Source organism: Nipponia nippon, unplaced genomic scaffold (genome assembly GCF_047370975.1).
Source record: "Nipponia nippon isolate SJK-2023a ecotype South Korea unplaced genomic scaffold, ASM4737097v1 scaffold_31, whole genome shotgun sequence".
Lineage (NCBI taxonomy): Eukaryota > Metazoa > Chordata > Aves > Pelecaniformes > Threskiornithidae > Nipponia > Nipponia nippon.
This window is the reverse complement of record NW_028262349.1, coordinates 223,867-246,795: the sequence shown is the minus strand read 5'-3', so window position 1 is coordinate 246,795 and position 22,929 is coordinate 223,867. Positions and strand designations below refer to the sequence as shown.

Sequence of the window (22,929 nt, the reverse complement as noted above, 5' to 3'; positions counted from 1 at the left end):
TTTCAGGTCCACGCAGCTTTGGGGCCCATTGGGTTTAAGCACATGGGCAAGCTCAGCCCTGGGTGGTCTTTTTTTTGGTAGCCAGGTAGTGGTGGGTTTGCACACAGGGTTTTGGGGTCAGTAGGGCCATTATGGGGTGGGGGGGAAGAACCAGGGTCACCAGATTTAGAAGAGTCAGATTTTCCTTACCAGGACTCAGTCGACCAATTTGCCTGGCCTGTGGAAGCAGGGAGCAAAGATGACCATGAAGTTTCCAAACCATCCTGTTTTCAGCTTCTTGCTTTCATACTTGAATGAGGAGACCTGAACTCAGTGGAGCTGAGTTCCTGGTACCCTCAGACAGTGTGAATTTCCCTGGGCATTTATACCAGCAGTTGGCACAAACAGGGGCCTTATCCTGGCTGGACTCCATCCTGGAATGAACATGAGATGAGAAAGGAAACTGAGGGAAGGGACTGGCAGCAAGTCTGCAAGAGCTGAGCCAAAGCTGTACTAGAAATCAAGGTTCTCCAGCCACACTCCTGGGACCAAACCACAGGTCCCCATCCCTGGGCCCCCAGTGCTGTCACCTGCTCTCTAAAGCCACGTGTCCCCAGAGCATCTGCAAGGCAAACCACAGGCGGGAGCTGGGGGGGATCTCTCCTGCCATGCCCGGGCAGGGCCCCCCCGGCACACTGCAGAACCGATGCACTCCCTCCCACAGCCCCTGCGCTGCTGCGCTCCCACCGTGCCAGGGACACCTTGTCACCACAAGGCTGCGGACTGGGGGGGATGCCTGCAAGAGAGATGTGGGAGCCCTTAGAGCAACCCAGCAGCCGACAGCTTCTCGTCTCTGGCACTGCCTTCGATCTGTATGTTTGCTTCTGTTTGCACTTACCAGCTTTGAGTGGTTTTTAATTATTGATGCCTCTCTTAGCTTTTATCTCGTGCTCACTGCAGCCAGGAAGGGCTTGGCGTTCCTGCATTAGTGATGAATTGGGAAGGAGGCCCTGCTCCACCGCGCTGCAAAGCATTCCTGGCTTGCAGGCTGTGCCATTGTTTCAAGCAAAGCTGCACTGAAAAATGAGGAGGGTGGGAGCGGGAGGGGGATGTGGTGGAGGCGATTCCTGCTGCTGCCACAGAGGCGACAGGGATCTGTCCTATGGGAAAAAGCTGAAGGGGATGAATCGAGAATCAAACAGGTGTGGAAACCTCCTTCACCCAGGGAAAAACTGGCACCCACTCACCTCATCGAGAAGGAAAGATGCCATTTTATGACCCTGCCAGTGACAGGCAGATGGAAGGGGAAGACATGGGAGACAGCAGAGTTTTGCCAAGCCCCTGGCAGCTGCAAGCAGGAATCAATATCAAACCCAGGCTAAATGCTGTGCTGCTCTGTGGTCAGGGCACAGGGCGCTGATGGGTGGGGGTCCTGCCCCTGCCCTCCAGACTCAGCCAGCTCTCCATCTGCCGCAGCTGAAAGCTCTTTGGACAGTGGCTGTCACTAGGTTGCTCTCTATCCCCCCTTAATGAGCCAGAGTTTATCGAGCTTTTCCAAGGATCCCGGTGCCAGGAGAGCTGGTTCTCAGCCCATCTGCCTGTGTCCCCCTCCCACTCTTGTATCGCAACCCCTTGCACACAAAGCGAAGGGGTTTCTCTGCCAGGAGCCAGTCTTAAACCATCCCTGATCAGCAGAGCTTTGGAGGTCCCACATCACCCACTTCTCATGAGCGAGCATTGAGCCAGGGCAGGAGAGGAGCTCACAGCTCCAATCGTGAGAGAGGTTACAAGGCAGAGCAGCCTGTTTGGAAGGAGAAAAGCTGTTTCCTCAAGTCTGCAGCTACTGGGAGAGTCATGAGGGAGGTGTTTTTAACCCTTTTTTGCTGCTGGTATGGGTTAGATTTGCAGATTTTGGTACGCAGTTAGATTTGAGCCCAAATCTGGTAAGGTGCCCTATGAAATGACTCTGGAGATCCAGAACCAAATCTGGTGGTTGCAAACAGAGCCAGGCTGGAAGCATGGGGAACTGCAGCACTGCTTGTTTGTGGAATGGGTATCAGGGTGCGTCCCACCACCCAGAGAAGCGCTTTGGGTGCGAAACCAGCACACTTCAGGAATGGGTCACTGGAGGAAGCAGGAGTGGAGCACGAGGTTCAGCTCAGCATCTGCTGGGAAGTGCAGGGGATTTGGAAAGCTCGAAAGCTCTGTCTTTATACTTTACAGTGGGTTAGTCTCCTGCAGGGAGCAAGGAGACATCCACAGCCCGGTCAGGAGTGGCTCCCCAGCCTCAGCCTGCTGGCAGCTGAGGATGCTCAGCCAGCAGCCTCGTGGTTTGTTCGACCCCTTGCCCATGGAACCGAGGCTGCTAATTAGCTCTAACAACAGGGACGTCTGTTCCTCTAAAATCGCCAGCCTGAAAACACCCCAGACCAATTTCTCCTAAATCCTCCTCCCTTGCACATCCATCAGGAATAACAACCACTTATGGTGCTCCCTGCCCCCAGGCTAAGTTTGAACCAGTAACCTCGAGGTGAAAGCGCTTGAAAAGCTCCAGCGCTCCCCACAGCCAGCATGCTCCCAGCGGGGTTTTCAGCAGCACTTACAGAGCAGAGATGGTTTTAGCAACTGTCGCATCGCAGCAGCCCCTGGCCCGAAGCTGTGTTGGCCTTTCACATCAGAAACCTGCTCGCTCTGCGTCAACAAGGCCCTTGGAGCAGCTGCAAGACCGTGGGGTCAGACTGCAGCTATCGGTAGTGTTTCAGCTGGCTCCTGCCCAGCAGCCCCTACGCAGTGCAGGGGGGGCAGGCACTGGACCTGTCTGCCCAGTGCTCCAGCCCCCCAGGGGTGCTGAGGTCAGGCCAGCCCCTGCCACGTGGCAGCAGCTCTGCTTTTGCCATGGGCTCTGCGCTCTAGATCTGCCCCATGGTGGCCAAGCAGCCAGCGGTGACGGCTGCGTCAGGAGCATCAGGCCCTGCACAGGGGTGCCTGGTTTGTCAGGGGACAGGGCTGAGACCCCCAGACAGCCCTGCAGAGTCCCAGCCAGCAGCCAGAGTTCAAAGACCACCACTGGAGCCGTGCTTCTCCGCAGACCTGCCTGGTCCCTTGCAAGCCTGTGCCAGGAACGAGCCATCCCCCGGTTCATGGTGGCGAGGCGTCACAAGCAGATAATGGGAGCATTGTCAAGCCCTCGTGGTGCCCACAGGCTCTGTAACCCATCTGAGGCTGCAGCACAGCTGTGCCAGGCCTGGCCGGTGCTCCCGGGACAGTGGGACATGGGACACATGCCAGTCACTCCATCCCCTCTTTGCAGCAGGCTGGTCCGCGTCAGAAGAAACCCATCAGAAGCAGCTCTGGGGAAGGGGCTGAGCGGAGCTGCAGCCCCGGCGGGTGTTCATACAGCATTGTGCACCTTTCCTCAAGCCTCTCTCACCCTGGACCCAGTGCCGCAGACAGCCCCAGCCCAAAGCACCACCACTCTAGAGCCAGTGGTCCCAGGCCTGAGCCGGTTCAACAAATCCCATCAAATCCCACCCTTAGGTGTTTGGCCTGATCTTTGCCCAGTGCCAGCAGGACAGGGACACAATGGCCACTGCTCCCCTTCTGGCTTTTGCCAGGGTCCCTGTCTGTGCCTCCACAGTCCTCCCACCTTGGTGGGCATCCAGGGGCACTGAGACACACCCCCCCCCCCCCCAGCTTCCTTCCCAGGGGAAGGAAATTTTCCCACTCCAGCTGGCCTGGGAGATATGGAGGGGAAGATGTTATCAGGGCAGAGCAGGCTCTGAAGCCAGAGGACAGCTCTAATTATTGAGAGCCAATTCCATTACAGCAATCTCAGCCCCAGGGCAATGCAGGCCAGATTTTCCAGAGGGGCCGAGTGCCACGGAAGCAACTTATCCTCTGCACCCACAGGAAAAATGAATTATGCATGCACAGAGCAGACCTGTGGCAGCCCACAGGGACCATTCCCATGCGTTACCAAACCATGCTGCTCCTGCTCCAGCAGAGAGCCGATAGCCCTCGGTGACACTTTGCTCCAGCCCTCCTCGCTTTTCAGCTGGAGAGCTCCCAGGTCCCTTTTGCCACCACCTGCTTTTGCCTTGCTCTCCAGATTGTTTTGGCTTTGCCCAGGCGTCCTCCTTGCCCTGGCTCCAGCAGACTCCAGCCAACACTCCAGCGTGGGCACACAGCTCCACAAGACTGCCTGTGGGAGGAATTGCGTCCCAGAGCAGGATGCAGGCAGCGAGGACGGTCCTTCTTCTGCTAGCAGCTACAGAGGCAAGAGCAGGAGAGAAGCCAGAACCAGAAGTGTCAACGTTAACCCCCCTCCTCCTGGCTCACAGAGAAACCTCCAGAGAGAGGGGGGGCCCCCCAGGAAGGGCAGCACATCACACCAGGTAAGGCAGGGACTTCTGGGACATGCTCACCTGGATGAGGGAGGGCAGCTCTTCCAGACACCTCCCACAGCCCACGGGGAGCTGTGACAGCACATGGGGAAACCAAGGCAGAGTCCAAGGTTAACCAGCAAAGCTACCTGTTCTCCCCCACCGACTCCCCTATCTAGGGGGGCAGGAGAGGGAGGGAAGTATTTTAAAATCATCCCAAAGGTGGCAAGAAAGCAGGCAGCAAGTCACAGTCTTAACCAACCTTCTTATTTCTTTATTTGAAAGGCACAGCTTGTACGTCCTTGATACAGCATTTTCAGTTCCTCTTTTTATAGGTCAAGTGATTAAACACAAAAAGCAAACCAAGATCTTTCTAAAGGACTATATACAAACACCAGATTATTATTTAATTTTATTCTTTTTTTGTTCCATTTTTGTTTTTTTTAGAAGACACGCTAGCGCACGGATATAAGAACAGAGAAAGCTGCTGTATCCTCTACATGGGGGCGGGGGTGCAGGGAGGGGGAGGACCAGGAAAGGCTCTCAGTCTGCCTGCCCCTCTGCCCAGCTGCCCAAGCCTCCCCCAAAGCTGGGTGCTATGCCGAAGGGGAGCAAGTGGTGGAGGCTCCCCCTCCAGCCCAAGGCCAAGAAGCAGCCGAGGAGAAACCCCGACGGCCAGAGTGCGTCGTACTGCCACGGTGCCGTGGGACTGGTTAAGAACAGATACATGCAGAACAGCAAGGTGCCGGCCTGGTATTAGTGCAGAAGGGGTGTGGGGAGGACAGGGACAGAGGTGGGGCAATGCGACGAGATCAAGAGCGCTTGGGAAGGGAGGAGATGGTTTCGGGGCAGGGATCCCAGCAAGGAGTTGTGCAGAAACCATTAGGATCAAGGGGCATCTTTAAATACCAAGGGGGGAGCAGCGGGCAGAGGGGAGCCACGCAGCACCGAGAAGCAAGTGGCCCCAGAGCAGCCCAAGCCACGCTCTGGCTTGGCTCTGCAACAGAACAGGAGCAGGGACGGGGATGCCAGGCTGGGCACAGGGAGAGCACAATCGGCCACACGGTTACTGCTATGGCGCTTGCATTGCTGCAGAGCAGCCTGTCCACTGGGAAGGTGGTGGGGGCATCCCCCAGGCACTGCTGCCCATGGGAACAGGCCTGGCAAGCTGCCACCAAACACAAGCCCCTGCGATTCTGCTGCGCAGCAACTAGAGAGAGATACTGCATCTTGCATTAACCCGCCCCACCCACCCCCCAGACAGCCCCCTTCCCCCAGCCCCCTATTCACTCTAATCTGATTTCTCCCCATCGTCATCTTGGTGGGCATCTCCGTCATGCCCGTTCTTGTCCTCCTTGGAGAGGTGAGCCTGGGATCCCAAGGCTGAGAGTGAGAGGAGCCCGGTGCCAGCACTGACAGCGGGGAGGGACGGGGGCTGGAGGCCCACAGGGAGTGGAGTCAGAGGCAGAGCGAGGGCTTGGAGCTGCGACAGCTGGTGAGCTTGAAGCTGCTGCTGTAGAGAATGATGGACAGACAGGAAGACAAGAGAGGGATATTGTCATTTTGAGTGCACTTGGAACCCAACCCAAGGGCTTGGGCTGCCCAGACAGACTTTACCAGCAGCCAAGCTTAAACCAGGGACCTCAGGGTCCTGGAGAGCACCGCCACCTCACGGGGGGCAGGGGGGGAGAAAGAAAAAAAACACCCCAAACCACCAGATTCTAGAGTCCTTGGGCTGTGACAGCCTCAAGAGAAGACTCAATAGTGTGTCCCCAGCAGGACATACAGCCCCTAGCCCACAGGACATCTGGCCTCAGACTCTGGCATGCTCCAAGGATGTGGTTAAAGCCCTCCCGACCTTGACCAAGAACAGACGGTGTTTTCATGTCAAGGAGCTGCTGTGGTTCCTGCTCAAAACCAAAGCTCCTCTCCTTGCACCCTGCTGGGACAGAGCAGGAATCTGTGCTCCGCCTGCAAACCCATGCCTGCATCATAACAAGTCTGGACAAAACCAGCCCCATGCCAGCAGGTCCGGCCCAGCACTCACAGCCTCATCCCAGCATCCACTGCATGTGGAGCAGCCTGCTCCCAGCATGCAGGACACATCCCCAGGTCATGACTCCCCTACCCAGCTCTGTCTCAAAGGCCAAAGGCACAGATTCCTGTCCCTCTGAACCCAAATGAAATATGCATCACGTACACGGATGATGGAGTTCAGTTCTGGTGCCGTAACCTGCTTGGCTCGTTCAATGGCTCCCAGGACTTGCTGCTGATGCTGGTGTGAAAAGAGGAATGCAGGGTCATTTCTAATATCACAGGGAAGGAGAACAGGGACCCAGCCCCGCTGGGTCCGACACACACACATGCAGATTATCTCAGCTGCTAACACTGAGATGTCAGGGCACAGAGGCAGGCTGGTTAACCCCACAGCTAGAGACACCTGCACGCACTTCATTTGTGACAAGGAGCTTAACCACTGAGGCCCACAGTAGCGAGGAGCAGGGAAGGACGCATGCTTGTCTCATTCCAGTTCCTCGCCACAGGGTTAAGCAGGTCCCCCTCTTACTCCCGTCCTTGTCCCACACTGGACAGGCCCAGCAATCCTGGGCCAGAAGGGCTCTAAGGTGAGCAATGCCTCTCACCCTGCCTCCCCTCTCCTACCCAGACCTGACACAAAACACGACCCTGTAACAAACAAAACAAGCCCTAAAATCAGAAGCTTTTGGGAAGCTCCCCACTCCTTGGGACACATCCTGGGTCCCAACTGCAGCAGCTGGAAGATGCTGCAGTGGAAGAGCCTAGCACAGCTGCTCCAAACACAGTCAGGAAAAACAGCTGTATCACATACTTTAAAAAAATAAAGGACAACTGTACTTGCTCCTCTGAGAGCACAAGGTCTTCGAACACCAGGCCTGCCCATTGCACTCCAGCAACTGGATTTTTCTTTCCGTCTTGGCAGCAGGACAGGGTTGGGGAGGGGGAAGAGGTTGCATTAAGATGAAAAAGGTTTAGTCGTGGCTTAGTTATTACGCAGCTCTGATCTGATCAGCAAGCCACTTTGTCTTCCCCGAGAACAGGTGGCTGGGAGAAACACAGCCTATCCCCCAACCCCACAGCTAACCCAGACCAAGAAACACAGCCTCCATCCCACAGCTAGTCCTGACCAAAAAAAACAGCCATGGGAACAGCTGTAGAGTTTAGCCTCTGCAGGGTTGTGTGGGGAGACGGACAGATACGGCACTAGAGGTGCTTCATCTTCCTCCTGCCTCAGGCAGCAACTCCCAAGCCCTCCCAATTAATTTCTCAGGGGAGTAGGAGGAGCCCATCAGCTGCATTAATTAATGAGGCAGAGGAACTAGATCTCAAGGAGGAACGATATGGAGGTTATTTTTTTCAAACGGCCCCCTCCCCCAATTAGCCACCCGAAGCTCCCACTACCACAGAAGTGGTCGATGACTCAGGAATCATGGGCAGGAGAGAACAGAGCCCATCTTTGTCCACAGCCCCCAACAAAGGGGACGGATGGGCACATTAGCCACTGCACAGTGCCTGGGGGGGGGCTGCTTGAAGGCCTCCAGGCCAAACCTGTCTTGAAGGGCTCATTCCCTGCACAGGGGCTGAGAGCAAGCGACAAGGTTTCCCAGACCAGAGGCAAGGAGCTGCCCATGAGGAAGGGCTGTGGCACCTTGCTGCCCCGCAGTGGGATGGGGGCCTCCACTCCCCCATGCCAAAGCATCCCTGAGCCAGAGCAGAGGCTGAGCCAGGGGACTCACCTCTTGCGAAAGGTAGGGCAGAACCTGTGCACAAATCCCATTTAGCCTCTTGACGATTTCAGCCTAGAAGGTGGGAAGAATGGAGAGGAAAGGCATCAGGTGGCTCAGGACAGACCACCCTCAGCACCAGCTGCCCCACCTTCCCCCTCCCCAGGCAGGGCCTGAGTACCCCAACAGCCCTAAGAAAACACACTCCCCTCAGAAAGATGCTGGCAGTGTCCTGGTGCCATGGGGGGGGATCACCTCACCCCCAAGGCCCCTCCCTACATAGTTAAATGAATCAATGCTGCTGACTGCAAAGAGCAGATTTTCAATATTCTCTTCCCTCTCCAGGTCTTCGATATTCATTTAACAAAGTCAGGAGCAACCAGAAAGGAAACTTATTATAGACCCAGGTGGGGATGTGTTGAATTACATTTGCCATGCAGACACAGACAGATACACGTGCTGCCGCCACCAAGACCCCCGCTCTGCCTCGGAGACCAGCTGCTCAGCCTCCTCAGACTCCCCCTCCCCAAAGGCAAGCGTTCACCCACTGCCAGCCTCCCTGCGGCCAAGCTGCAGGACTGGGGCTATTCGGGGAGACCACAGGGACTGGGCAGCTTCTTCACTAGCCTCATACAAGCAGACGGCAAATTTGGAGGTGTTAAATGCTTTTCTCCTGGGAAAGAGTAAAGCTACCAGCAAATCACTTTACAATGGAGTCAAAAGAAATAGAGTCAAAGGGTTTAGGCATGCACCAAAACTGGCCAAGGGGGCCCCACCAGCACCACAGGGGAATGGACTAGGCTGGGAGACAGTTCATGGGACAGCAGTGAGGATTCGTGGCTCAGATCCTTTACCATGATGCAGGTTTTCCCAGGGAAGCCAGTCTCATGGGCTTACCAACAAGGGTGATGGGATCGGAGGCACCAAGTGCCTTTGCGGGGAGCAGAATTGTGCTAAGATGCTTATAACTGAGCCACGACACACAGATGACTTTGTGACTGGAAGCTGAAGCCAGATAGAGTCAGACTCAGAGCAGGCTCATGTTGTTAACAGCACAGGTAATTAGCCACTGGGGATAATTAACAACTTAACCAGCAGTGAGGGTAATGAGCAAACTTATCTAGGCTGCAGTCATCTCCATCACAAGGAGGCTTTCTTAGAATGTCTGCCATCACATTACTTAATCACAGCCCAAGAGAAGTGCTCTCTGGCCTGACTGCAGCACGAGCCTGGTGGGAGCCAAAGGTATTTTTCATGTTGGGTGATCACAAGCCTTCTCAGACACCAGGCAAGATGGCAGGGCCAGGAACTCTCCTGGGGCCTGGGAGGAGGGTTCGGAGAGACCCAGGGTCATCTCCTGCCCTCCACCCCAGGCTCACATCTGCTAATCAACTCTGAGCCCCAGCTCCACACCCTGCCTGCACTGCCTTGTCCAGTGCTTAAATATCTATTTAGGCCCTGGGGAGAACCAGAGCATGCCCACAGCCCAGGGTGGGAGCCCTCAGTCCAGCTCTGCGATCCTGAGAGGTGGGGGGGTCCCTGCATTTCAAAGGCAGCTCTAATGTTTTACAGGCTCATGGCATTTCTAGTTCATGAAATACCACTGAAGTGACAGGGGGCAAAGCACAGCAGACAACCCACCCTCCACAGGAATTAGAGCACTTGGAAATGCCTTCCCCCTACCTGTTTGTGCATTTCAATATTCAGCCCGTAGGACATCTCGTAATACTGTAGAGCAGGGGAGAAGAGAACAAAAGAAATTGTAAGTCAAGTCTCCACCAGGTAAAGAGGCACCATACAGCAGTGCTAGGAACTACTACTGCTTTCCTAGCAACGTCTTCTACAAAGGCTGGGCAAGGATGGAAGGAGAGAAGAGCCCAGCCCTAGGAAACAAAGACAGCAGGAGGCAAACACAGACAAGAGACCCTCTCCAGGTCTAAGGCAGAAGCACTGAGCCCAGGCACTCCCTGCCCACCCTGCTCCAGTCTCACACTGCTGCAGATGGGAGACCTGGGAACTTGCTGACTGGGCCCCATGCAACACCCCTCACAGAAACCTTTCAGCAGTCTGCATCAAGGTGAGAGTGAGTGATGATCCTTCAAACCTACAAAAAGGCTCAGGGCTCCACAGACTTCCATATCCATGGCCAAAAGAGAGGCAGCCTGACTCTACAAGCTTTGCCTGGCCAATATCCTAAAGCCCACATGGCTGCTTCAGCAGCAAATGGAAGAGATCACAACTGGGCTTCATCTAGCAAGTAACACATCCAGCTGCACACAGCTTCAGCTGTTTGGGGGGAAAAAAAAAAAACCACCACACAAAAAAACCCACCCAGAAAACCCCCACACAGCAGCAACAGGCAGCTACAGAGCAATCTATTGGCAGGAGAAGCTAATTCCTGACCCCTGGAAGAAGCTGTTTTAAGGCTGATGTTTGAGAGTTTAGAAATCTCCTCCACCAGCTTGCAGGCTGCAATCCTGATTCTTCCAAAGGGAAAGAAAAATCCACATCTGCGCTTATTTAATTCAAGGAGAAGATCACTGGCATTTTCATACTGACGCCACAAGTCTGAGAAGCGCCCAGCTTGGTATCGCCATGATCTCAGTCTGCTCTAACACTGCTGCTGGCTCTCGAGGCTTCTTTGCATTCTGAAGACCAAGCAGGAAGCAGGAGCCCGACCCCCAAGCTGCTAATTGTGACTTATTCAAAAATCAGAGCAGCTGTAGCAGCTTTGCACATTCACAGAAACCCTCCTCTTCACTTCCCGTGACTTGCTGTGGTGGGGAGCAACAGCAGCTCTGTGTGACTCCAGCTCAGCCATGCAGACAAGGCAGGAGCTGCTGTGCCCGCAAAGCCTCGAGTGCTGCACAACAAGCAATAGCCCTTCCTCTCTGCTGCCAACAGTAACCTGAATCAATTCTGGTGACTGTCAGCATTAAGGGGAAAAAAAAAATATATCTCAGCCACACCTGGAGATGAGTCTCCATGCAGGCTGCAAGGCTCAGGAAGCAATCATTTATCAGTGAGAATGGGGCAGGCTTCTCCATTAATATACAAGGAAAGCTGTGACCTCTTCTCCTTGGCCCCAGCCCCAAGCACGCCTTGCCCCCCACAGCCTCGAAGTCTGGACACACAGGCAGTACAGGAGGATGGAGGAGCCAGCTCCCTCATTTCTGGTTTTAAAGTCCTAACTCTCCTCTGAAGAGCTGCTGTATTAATTTCTACATCTTATCTCTTCCTCCTAGGGCAGGTGCAGCAGCTGGCAAGCAGGCACCACCTCATCTTTACGGAGAGTATCACAACCTCCTGTTAACTCCTTGATAGGAAAGGAACAGACCACAGCCTTGCCTGGCACCCCTCCGCTACAAGGGCTCTTCCACACATGGGAAGACAGAGGCATTACCTGTCAGGCAAATCATCACCCTGCCTACAAGAACATGGCTGTTTCCTGGTGGATTTCTCTTTAGAGAGTTATAGCTAAGCCTGCTGCCCACGTGTGGCACCAGGTCTCATGCCTTTACCAGGCACTACCCTGAGATTTGCACACTTTGTACTGGGACACATGCACTGGTGAGACGTGCTAGCACTTTGCACCAGGGGTCCACAAGGCTGCTGCGGTCATGAGAAGGTGCAGAGGGTTTAACTCTCACACAGCAGCTGGTTTCTGCTTCCAACTCCCACCAGGCTTGCGGGGTTTCCCAGCTTCACAACTTATCAGAGCACTGCTTTTTCTTTCACTGACCATGACTCTTCCAGAGTCCCCAGACGCCTGCACACCAGCACCTTGCAGCTCCTTCTCAGGTACATAAGAGCTGTCACTTCCCACATTGCACAGGGAGTAAGGTCAAGCAGCCAGTCAGTGGCAAGGCCAAGGACCCCGTCACCACCCATCAAGCAGTCAGCCACCAGGCCCATCAGTTTTCTATGTCCAACAATTCTCTGCTACTTCCCTGCATTTCAACAATCCACTGCATGCAGACAACACAAAATATAAAAAAGCCCCACTTTCAGAAAAGTCAATGCCGGCCTTGCCTAGAGACCTGCCACTCCACAGGGCAAAGGCTCCCTGCCAGGCAAAACCCAGGCACAGGCACCCGCTCGCCGCTGGAGTCCCCACCCGTGCCACCCATGTGCTCTCAGCTGCCAGGGCCAGTCCTTACCATGACGTAGTGACGCTGCATCTCCGATTTCTCACTGGCTAGTTTGTCACATTCCAACTTCAAGCTGAAAAGCCAGAAAACAGTAAGAAAACCACAAACAGGAGGTGAGAGAGTTGATTGCCACAGAGCAGCTGCTTCCTGCACAGCCTCATCCTGGCCAGGCTGGCTTCTTGGACACCACCATCCAGACTCCAAGGGGCAGTCGGAGCTGGGCCATGCTGTGCTGCCACAGTGGTGACCGCAACAGAGCCTGCTCTCACCTTCCCAGCTGGAGTCCCACCAACACACGTTCAGAAGAAGCAGCACAAGGCAGTCCACCAGCTGGACACTGACCTCCCCCAGGCAAATCCTTTCAGCAGGAAGCAGAAAGCTGGGCAGAAACAGAGGTGGCTGCCCAGGGAAGGGTTTGTCTTTCCTCAGCTGATTGCTGGCAGCTGGGGACAGCTTCTAGCACAGGCCTGTCTGCAGCACTCGAGATGCTCCAATACAACTTCAAAACCAAAGCCAGATCCATTTCTGGATGGTGGGGGGAGGCCAAGTGCAGCACATCACTCCAGAAGAAAGGATTTTTTCTCTCCCCTAGGTTCTTCACACCCTTCAGAGAAAGTGCTGCTGCTCCCAGTGTTTTATGAGACTCCAACTCACCAGCCGAGCAACTGCAGCTGGCATGTGCTGCCGTTTTATGTTTCAAACAAGAAACAGCTTCACCTACACAAAACCTGCTTCTTCTTGAGCAGATTAAGTCCAAGGGGGTGGAGTGGGGGGACAGCCTCCCTTCCAGCAGGCATGTTTCTTGGGCTCCCCTACTCTCTTGCTGGCACTGCCCAGAGACACAGAGACACCACGAAACAGCCATTTCCCAGCAGTTTTTCTGCCTGCTCCTGCCAGAACGACACCACCGCAAACCTGTGACCCAGCCGCCCAGCAGAGTCCAGGCTGGGGGAAGGCAGACAGGGAAGTTGCAGCCGCATGGCACCAAGGCATGCGCCACAACCAGTGCCTCGCAGCCTGCCAGGCCGTGGCAGAGGGCATCACCCAGTTGATTTAACCCAAGAGCTTCACATTTATTTCAGACATGCACACACACAAAGCAACAGACTGTCACAAGCCAGCTTCTGGGTCAGCAGAAGTATTTCCACACACACCCGCACAAAAGCGGAAGCTTTTGGATTTAAGTGCTTCATGCAGCATTCGCTGTCCAAGAATGGCAGCCAGTGAGAAGAACTGAGGAAAACTCCCAGCAAGACATGGGAGGCCTGGCAAGCCTCCGCACGGTCCTGGCCAAGCAGTGCTCAGAGGAAAGACCTTGGCTGGAGAGGGAAGATGCATGTTCTCCTTGCTGGGCTCCCAAGTGGACACGACTAATCCCCTGACTCGGGTCCTCCTCTAGCCAAAGGTGACCCAAGCTACGTGACTGGGTCCCCTCCTTGGCATTCCGTGCAGTGCAGCGAAGCAACGAAGCAGAAGAATCGGAGCGATTCTTGCGTGGCGTGCCGCCGCCTGCCAGCCCAGTGGAGGCTGCGGGGCAGAGCTGGGCCTGGCCCAGCAGCGCATGGGAGCACGTACCTGTGGTACTGGGCCTGCAGGAGCTGGAACTCATCCTTGATGCGGTCGCAGGAGTCGGAGGTCGTGAACTTCAGCTGCTGCGGCAGGTGAGAGGAACCCTTGAACAACAGGAGACAGCGCTGGTCGCCGGGGGCAGGCAGCCTGCCCGTCCCACCCGCGCAGCTGCCCCGACCCGCCCTGATCCCGCCGCCCCAGGCCGGGCCGGGCCGCCTCACCCCGCGCCAGTGGCAGAGCCCCTGCGAGGGCAGGCCGGGCCCGGGGGCAGGAGGGCGCCGGGGGCCAGCGCGTTCAGGCCCGGGACGCGCCCAAGGTCACCCGTGGGGCCGCCGGCGCCTGGGCCCCTTCCCCGGCGTTGCCTCCGGCCCCGCCGCCCCTCGGCACCAGCCCGGGAGGCTCCGCCGGCTCGGGGCCCGGCCGGGGCTGCGGGGCGGGGAGACCCCCGCCCTCTCGCTGCCGGCGGCGGGAGGCGCTCGGTCACCTCGGCCCCGCTGGGGCCGCCACAGTGAGGACGGGGGGTCCCCTCGCCGGGCCGGCCCGCGGCCCCCGCCATCCCCCCGGTGCCCGGCCCCGCCCCACGGCCTCGCCACCGCCCCGGCCCCGGCCGTGCGGGGCTCCCGCGCCCGGCGGCGCCGTACCGAGTGCCGGCTTTGTGGAAACATCATGTCAGGCTGCGGCTCGGCCCCCGCACGGAGCGGCCCGGTGCCGGTGCCGCCGCCCGCTCCCGCGCCCGCCGCAGCTCCCCGCGCCGCCGCCTTTGTCCGCGCCGGGCCCGGCCGCCCCGGCCCCGCGGCCGCCCCGCCCCGGCCGCGCCGCTCGCCCCGCGCCGCTCCCGCCGCCCCGCCGCCAGCGCCTATTGTCTAATGGCGGCTGCGGCTCCGGCTCCGTCCTGCGGCTGCTCGGCACCACCTGCCGCCGCCGCCTCCCCGGGTCGGGCGGGCCCATGGCCGCCCCCGCCCCCGCCGGTCCCCGCCCCCGCCGCGCGGCGCCGGCGGCCGCGGGCACCGGCCCGGCCGGGGCTGCGGGCGGCCCTGCCCGCGGCGGGCGGCGCGGGGCTCGGCCGGGCCGCGCGAGCCGAGCGGGGGCCCGGGGTCGGGGCCGGCGCTCCGGGCCGAGGCCCTGCGCGGCCGCCCGGCTCCCCCGCCCCGCTGTCGGGCGCTGTAGGGCACGGGGATGGGGCGGGCCGGGCCGGGCCGGGCCTTTCCCCCATCGGCGCCTCCATCCGCGCCCTCACCCTGAGCCCTGGCCGCTGCGGTCCTGTCGGGGCTGCCTGTCCCCCCACACCCTCCCGGTGCTGCGGGCTGTCGGATGTCGCTCCCATTTCCCCGGGCCCCTCCTCGCTGCGGGTGCCGAGGCAGGACCCCAGGCTCAACACCAGCGGAGGTGTGGAGCGCTGCCCCGCGGGGCCCGGGGTCCGAGGCGCATCTGGCTGAGCCACCGCAGCAGCTCTTTGCAGAGGCCTTGGGTTTACCCTAGACCGGGGTAACTCTGGGACTGAAGTCCGGCAGAGGTTTGTAGGGCAAACCTCGGTACCTGCAGGCCCTGGCACCAGGTCACGGGAGCTCTGGACAGTCCTGGGTCTCGCTGTGCGATGAGGCTTCTCGCCTTTCACAGCTCTCTTGATTAGAAGAGCCTTGACCAACGCAGTGAAGCTAATTCATGTGGCTCCTGGTGTTGCATCTTTATTACATGGTGTCGGAGGGAAAGGGAAGTTCTGCTGTTAATGAAGCCACCACTCCAGTTTCTTACAGGTTCTTAAACCTGATGTGACACTGCAGGATCTGAACTGTGCCAGCAATGCAGAGAACGCCATCAGATGCGGCTCATTTTCACATCTTTCCCCAAGCAGGAGAACAGGGTTTGTTTACACAGCGGGTTTGTTTTGCTTTATTTCAACCCTGCCTTTTCTGAGCAGGAGGGAAGGCAAAGGCAAGGGAATTCACCTGCAACTGGCCCTAAACAAACCTCCCATGTCCAAACAATGGAAAATTCTGCTCTGCATGCAAACTTTGGTCTTAAACCTGCTGCCTGAGGAGCAAACTCTGCAGTTTGTGTCCTGGGGGATTGATTGCATCCCCACAGAGAGCAGAGAGGTGGGGAAATCAGCCACAGACTTCATTGCTGGAAGGACTTTGTGGCCATGGGGCCTCTTGATGACCACACACACAAATATGCCTGAGCTGAGGTGGGATCAGGTCCTTGGAAACTAGCCTGAGAATAACGGGCAGGAACACGGCTGGAGTGTGTGAGCACACAGGGAGCTTTCATCAATTTCAGATGCTGCTCTGTGACTATCTTTAAAAATCAGTACATTTTCTGATTAAAAATAAAACCCTACGCCTCATGACTCCAGCAATGCGGCCTGGGCTGTTGGGGTATTTACTTTTAAAGAGAACAATATAGCAGCTGAGTTATCGTGACACCTCCTGCATATTGTGCAGTAGCTTTTTCACTTCAACATCTCCATATTAGTGAAAACTGTGACAGCTTCATGCCAAGGATTATTAATAGTGCAGGCAGGCTTTATGTCCCTGCAGAATAAGGGTTGGAAAACAGGGTAGACAGTCTCCCTGCAGCTGGTCAGCATCCTAGTCCCCTTTTTACATGTAGAGAAACTGAGCCACCCTAGCTTGGGCTTTGCACAAGGGTAGTGAGATGCAGTTTGTAATTGGTATGTGCGGAAGACCAGACTAGGTTACCGCTGTCTCCTTGCAAAGCTCAGGCCTGCCTCTCTGGTGAGCTCTGCCTTCAGTGGGAGACACTGGAGCAAGTCTGGAGCATGTCTTGTGTTCCATGCCAGGCTTGTCACCTTGCTGCCATGTCAGGGAAGGAAGGGACAATGGGATGCAGAAGGGTTTGGCTGTCAGCTAAGTGATGATTCGGATAGATACACAGTGCCTGGTTTGAGAGCTGTATCATCCTTGGCCCCCAGCACAGAACAGACTGGCCTTGCAGGTAATAGCCCCCACTCCATTATAGGAATTAGGTATCTATTATAGAGATGATTATGTTAAGTGCAGAAGAAATGTGCAGCATGCAAATGCCGTACAAATCACGTGTTCGAAATCAGGGGCTGTGGGCTCTCTCCTGCACTTTGCAGTGGGAATGCTGGTGCAAGGTCTGTCACTGTGATCCCGTGCGTGTGGCCACTGAGAAGCTTCTGGGCTGGGCCAGCTCATCCCAAGGGGAGCATTGGAGCTTGGGATCCTTTTGGATGGCTGCTGCCTGCAAGGTTTGCACCATTCAGACTGCTCCGGCTTCATTTGCAGAAGGGCTCCTGTGTTGTTCTAAGAAGTTAGTTTAACTCCCTTTAGTTAAAAAACACCCTTTGAGCATATGTGTGGGTCAGGAGGCTCACGTTTGCTGCTAGTTTGGAAGAACAGATTATGTGTATTCCTGCAGCAGCTAAAGACCTAAACCACAATGTCAACTGCCCTGTGCAACATGATGTACATGCACATAAGACGAGATGGCCCCTAAATACACGGCAGGTTGTTTCTCCCATTTTACAGACTTTGCCCATGTTAGAGGTGCTGAAGGATGATCTGGCATGCTGTGCCTGCAGAGCAGTTGGTGTCTGTTAATATCTTCCCATCCAGAATATTGCAGGGGTTGGTCATGATGCAGAGCAGGACAAACTTTGAGACGAGACCTCCAGAGTGGATGTCTTGCCTTATCAGTCCTCTCAGGTAAGACAAGGAGGGCAGCCGGGGCCAAAGGTACAGTCTTCACCCAGTGGTGGCTGCCTTTTAGCACAGCTATGTACACACACGTTTGTGAGACACTCAGGAATATCTGTCTGCCTGCCAAGCCTGGTAGCATCTCTGCTCTCCTTTTCTAGCTCACCCCTTCATTGCTCATCTAGATTTTATAATTTCTTCTTTAACTTGAATGAAATTTTTTCCAGTTGAGATAAAGCAGCGAAGTTGCCACGTAGCAACCTGAAACAACAGGTATTCCTAACAATGGTACTGCCAAAGCCATGAAGCATTTGTCCTTGATAGAAAGAGGACCGGGCTCTTCCTGTGGTTGATGGACTTCTTTAAACAACAATAATAATTAGAAGAGTAGATTGAATGTCCCAGAAGATGAGGCAGAGGCACTCTTCCCAGGCCCCAGGCTGCCAGTATGAAGCTTTCCTCAGCTCAGCTGCGCCCAGCCTCCACGTCTCTGCCACACAGCACCCCAGCCCAGACCCCGGCCTCCGGAAAGGGCTCGCGGTGCCTCTCTGAGGCGTGTGATGGGGGGAATGGCTGGGCAGCTGCACTGCCAGCTTGCTGGCAGCTTTGGCCCCAGCCGGGCTCCCCAGCAGTGGGGGGTAACAGGAACGTGCATGTCAAGTCATCCCTTGGTCACGGTGAAAGCACAGGAGCCCTGCTCACACTGCCCTGCACTGCCTTCCCCTCTCTTTGCAACAACTTGCAGTTGCTCCCTTCCAAGCGGGAATTGAAATGGTCCTTTATTGGCTTTTATGCTGGCTACAAAATGTTCCATTTTATCTTTTTTTTAATCTCCTTACTTTCTTCCAGGAAACACACTAATTTATGGTATAATCTTGGCAAATCCCAATCCAGGGGAACACAAACTCGCTTGTGCCTAGTAAATGACTCTTTAATGGGCCTGTCTCCAGCCGGGCAATGTGTCTGCATCTGAAGAAGGGGGAATTATAACCTTGCCCAAGCAGTGGGCCTGCATGTGTCAGCAGGGTGAACATGGCCCGGGCATGGCAGCAAAACAGCGTGTGGAGGAGCCTGCCTTAAACACACCCCAGAAAAAGGAGGGGATTCCCACAGCCCACCTCAGACCTGGCTCAGGAAATGAGGGTTTTTCCAGTGCAGGAAGGGAGCTCTGAGCACATGCGTAGAAGCTCTCCAAGAACCAACATTTGTCTGCTATGAGGCTGTTTTACAGCAATGTTGGAAAGCTGCTGCTGAAGTGGATCCCCCCGCCTCCAACACTTCTGTCAGGAGCAGGACTGGGTCGGGGTTGGGCTGAGCTTGCAGGTGGGTTTCCAGGGAGTGTGTCTGCTCCTAGGGAAGCCTGACCACCCTTTGGAGGGGCCACAGAGGGCAGCCAGGGACTTGGCTTCTGATGTTGACAGCTTAGTTGAGGGCCTGACACTTGGGCTTAGTGTGGGAGGCTGGCAAGGGGGTCTCCAGGCCAGGGCAACCAGGACACAGGGGCTGGAGGAGCCACTTCCACCTCTCCCGTGGCACCCTGCTTGGCATCAGCCTTCCAGGGAGGAAGGTGCCATGCCTGCCTTTAGCATCACTGTAAGGCACTGTAGTACGCATGGTGATCTCGTGGCATGCCTGCTGGCCTCATGTCTGCCCCCAGCCGTGTGCTCTCAGGTTGTACCACACCGTGTCCACGCTGAGCTTTGCCTTTCACCACATCCTGAGCTTGCCCAAGCCTGTGGGCTTGTCTGGCTGGAGAGCAGGAGCAGTCTCCTGCTCAGAGCCGGTGCAGGACTGGACCTCTCCCATGCCTCCATGCTGGTCTCCTGCCCGCAGGGGCTGGAGGGAAGATCCTGCCATTGCTCCCACTTCCCGTGACATGCGTGTCTAGGGACATTCTCGCTCGCCAAGTCGCCTGGCCACTGATGCTGGAGCCTGGTTACCCGGGACCGGGAGTTTATATTTAGCATTGCTAATGGAGCAATAGGCTGTCCCAGTCCCTGGCCTCAGCAGGAAGGGTTCGTACAGGGATGTCCTAATCAGACCAGAACAACTTCCTATTTGTTCCTAAAAGGAGCAGTCTAACAAAGCTGCCAAAAATAAATCTGTTTAATGAAGAGCCTTTGTAAATTATTCAGATATTATATCCCACTCCAGCACTGGTTCAGGGAGAGAGGCTGTACAGACACTTTCTTCTGTGAAGCTCTGGACACAAGGTGGAAGTCATGCTGTCATTGCAATGGAAATATAAGCTCTAAGATCCTGCCTTTACCCTGAGAATACCATCTCTTTTATCTGGAATTAAAGAGGAAGAAATAAAAAAGGCACAGCAGCAATTCAGGCCCTGAGACAAGGAAGGTTTTTTCCTCTGCCCCCCCCCCCCCACCTCAGGATGACTCTTGAGTTCCAACACCTAAAGCTGACCCCATACACAAGTGCTTTGCAGGATTGAGTCTGAGAAATTTGGGCTGCCCTGGGCACTGCATGCCTCAGCGCAGTGTGGACAGGACCTCGCTGGAGGTGGCGTGGTTCAGCCAGTGGCTCCTCCTTCTCTTAGTTGTGGTTTGAATGCCGTGGACTCTTTCCGGTAGAAACAGTACTGAGACCCACCAAACTCGTTAAACTTCAGCTGCCATCCATACACCAGCTGCTAACAAATCCCAGTCCCACCCCAGGATGTAAAGCTTGGCTTTGCAGAGTGCCATCCCCCACTGCCACCCTATATTCAGACATCTGTGAGGCATTTTATAAGGTACAGTGGTCGGCAACTTGCAGGCTATTAGCCCGTGCCACACTGCTGGTGCTCACAGGCTTCTCCCCTTCCACCCTCCCTGTTTTTCCAGCCCATTTTCACAGGCAGCAAGGCAGCGGGACCAGCTCCTGCTGCGCCCAGCCCTGCAGCTTTGCTCTGGCCAGGGCTGGGCAGAGGAACTGCATGCTTCTGCTCACCGGCAGCTCTGCCGGGTACATGCCTGACCTCGATGACTTGCACACAGCAGCAGAACCCTTGTGCAAAGTTTCCCTGCTGACTTTAATGTGGAACCACGTGGTTTCCAGTGCTTTGAAGCTGCAGGGGTTAATTCTGCGTTTTGCTTCAACCTCTCAGGACTACATTTAGGTTTCTTTCTGTGGTTCCTTGCACCCTACAATCAGCAGTTTGCTGTTGCAGGCAGTCAGCAGGGACTGCATGTGGGAAGGGTTAGCACATCTTGGGGCACAAGGAGAGGTGCTTGGGACAAGGGAGGCATTTTCACAGAGCATGTTTCAGCCAGGATCCCTTGGGTGGGTTGCCTGTGGGCCATTCCCACACATCTCATGATGCAGCCTTGCTCTCCCAGGGCAGAGGTGGCTTTCTCCCCTCTCCACAGACTGCTGTGATGGGCCACACACAGACTCATTGCCTGTGACTCAGGTCAGGCCCCCCAGGGACGTCAGGGGCCTGCAGGACTCCAGCAGCATGCCCAAGGGCCAGAGCAGAGGCTGGCAGGGGGCTGGCATCCTGGCACCAGGCTCCCACATTGCTGAGCTGTCTGACAGCCCCTCGCCTGCCCCTGCCCCTTCCCTCTCCCAGGAGTCGCTGTGATACAGCCGCTCAGACACCTCTGCAGCCCTGTGGCTCCTGCAGGGAGGAGCGCTGCTGGCTGCCTGGTTTGCTCTCAGTGCTCATGGCTCACATGGAGGCAGATCTCACAGCCGAGGGCCTGGGGACCAGGCTGTCCATGCAGCACCTACAGTACGGCTCACTCCTACGGTACGGCCCACCCCTTCACCACCCATCTGCCGTGGCTGGGCCAGGGCCCTGGCTCCCTGCCTGGCTGACCAGCTTCACCTGGGGGGGCGAGAGGTGCCAGGGAGGTCACGGTGCCGGGGATGGCGGGGGGAGGGGGCTGGACGCTGGGCCCCGGCTCCCTGCCATATCCAGTCCATCTCCTGTGGGACTCAAGGCCATGCTGTCCCTTATCACCCCTCTTATCACAGGGATTATTGGCTTTTTATATTAAACTTTCTCCAGATAGCGTAACACAATCTACCAGATGCCTGGCAAGGGCTTGGCAGGCCCAGGACTGATTTATAAGCAATCTGTCTCTGTGGTCTCTCTTTCACACACAGGCTGTTTCCTCCTCTCCCTCACCACCTCCCACCTCTCCCCGCTGCCACCGTTATCAGCCATACAAATCTCCCTGCTGCAGTGAAGGGCTGGAATGAGCCATGGGGATGTCCCACGGAGGACGGATCCCTCACGCCACCGTCCGGGATGGCCAGCCAGCAGCCATCTTGCCCACCTCTTGGGCTGCTGGGCACAGGGCCTTTGGGCCCTGCCACATCCAGGCGGGCAGCCGACTGCCTGGGTAGGAAATGTCCTTACGACACTGGTGGTGACCAGTACCGTGGCCTTGGAGTCAGGTAGCTGCATCCCATGGGGGTGTAGCTGTGTCCCCTGGCATGCGCCCCCCTGTCCATTGTCGTATTTCTCACATCTTCCTTGAAATGTCTGCTGCTGGCCTGTGTCAGGGACAGGTATTAACCCCTGGATCTGATCCTACCCTCTGCAGTCACCCACAGCCTCCTCTGCTCTGCCAGGTGTGGTGGCAGACCAGAGAGGCAAAACCCCTCCACTACAACTGCTGACTTAAACACTGTCCTGGGAATTGACATGAGGGTGCGGCATTTGGACAGCAAACACAAGGCAGGCTCCTGATTTAGTTACTGACACCTTACTCAATTGATAATTTGGAGCTGTCTCTGAACCCCGAAGCTGGGCTGCTTCTTGCAGTCGGTCCCACTGTACCTGCTGCAGCACTGTCTGCCTGGCTGAGAAGAGGAAACCAGCAGGTTCCTGCACTCAGCTGGGACCGAGCACAGGGTCCTGGTGCAACAGCTGCTCTGTCCACTGCATCCTTTGGTAGATTTCACTGCTTGTTGCTGAGATTCCCCCACCAAAGCTGGGGCCCTGCACTGGCTGTGGTGGCTTTTGTGATCATTCTTTGTCTTGAACTCCAAGGAGCAGCTGATAACCTCGGGAGCTGGCAGAAAGCTTGTGCTACTCTCTCAGTGCCCTGGCAGTACCTGTGCTGCCGCAGAGGCTGCCCAGCACATGGCACTGGGACAGCCTGGGGTGACCTGCTGATGTCTCCTCGCCTGGTCCTGAAGGTGCTCATCTGCCACACATCCCCATGCTGCCCAGCCCAGCCAATGTGCTGCCCAGCGCTCTCTTCCCCCGATTTAAATGGCAGTGACCTGGGGCTGGGGTCCTGGGCAGCGCAGGCTTGCGGGGAGGTGAGGAAGACCTACAGCAGCCAGCAGTGTGGCACTGCCCACCCCGCGAACATGGCCTTGGCAGTGCACCTGTCAGATGCCATTCTGCAGTGCTATCCCTCTCCCCCATCACTGCCCAGCCCTGACTGCT

At 56.4% G+C, this 22,929-nt stretch overlaps 1 protein-coding gene across 3 annotated transcripts; it reads right to left on the bottom strand.

Moving 5' to 3' along the window:
* Window positions 1-4,614: 4,614 nt before the first annotated feature.
* On the bottom strand, window positions 4,615-14,673 carry TLE5 (TLE family member 5, transcriptional modulator). 3 transcript variants are annotated; one of them, XM_087768951.1, is made up of 8 exons: window positions 14,658-14,673; window positions 14,484-14,542; window positions 13,849-13,946; window positions 12,283-12,346; window positions 9,806-9,850; window positions 8,135-8,197; window positions 6,562-6,636; window positions 4,615-5,874 (listed from the first exon to the last, which is right to left on the bottom strand). In XM_087768951.1, exons 2-8 carry the CDS (start codon window positions 14,508-14,510, stop codon window positions 5,653-5,655), a joined length of 594 nt encoding a protein of 197 aa, XP_087625077.1. In that variant the 5' UTR covers window positions 14,511-14,542; window positions 14,658-14,673; the 3' UTR covers window positions 4,615-5,652. The 3 variants fall into 3 exon arrangements, with proteins under 3 accessions (XP_087625077.1, XP_087625076.1, XP_087625078.1); XM_087768950.1 differs by lacking the exon at window positions 14,658-14,673 and having other exon boundaries at window positions 14,484-14,640; XM_087768952.1 differs by lacking the exon at window positions 14,658-14,673 and having other exon boundaries at window positions 4,615-5,871; window positions 14,484-14,640.
* Between the last annotated feature and the right edge of the window lie 8,256 nt (window positions 14,674-22,929).

Bases quoted from the DNA above. Each gene is read 5' to 3' on its own strand.
- TLE5 (XM_087768951.1), bottom strand. From the start codon at position 14,510: ATGATGTTTCCACAAAGCCGGCACTCG. The intron at 9,851-12,282 runs GTAAGGACTGGC...CCTGCTCTACAG, and splicing joins TGCAGCGTCACTACGTCATG to TATTACGAGATGTCCTACGG. The intron at 6,637-8,134 runs GTGAGTCCCCTG...TTTTCACACCAG, and splicing joins TGCCCTACCTTTCGCAAGAG to CATCAGCAGCAAGTCCTGGG.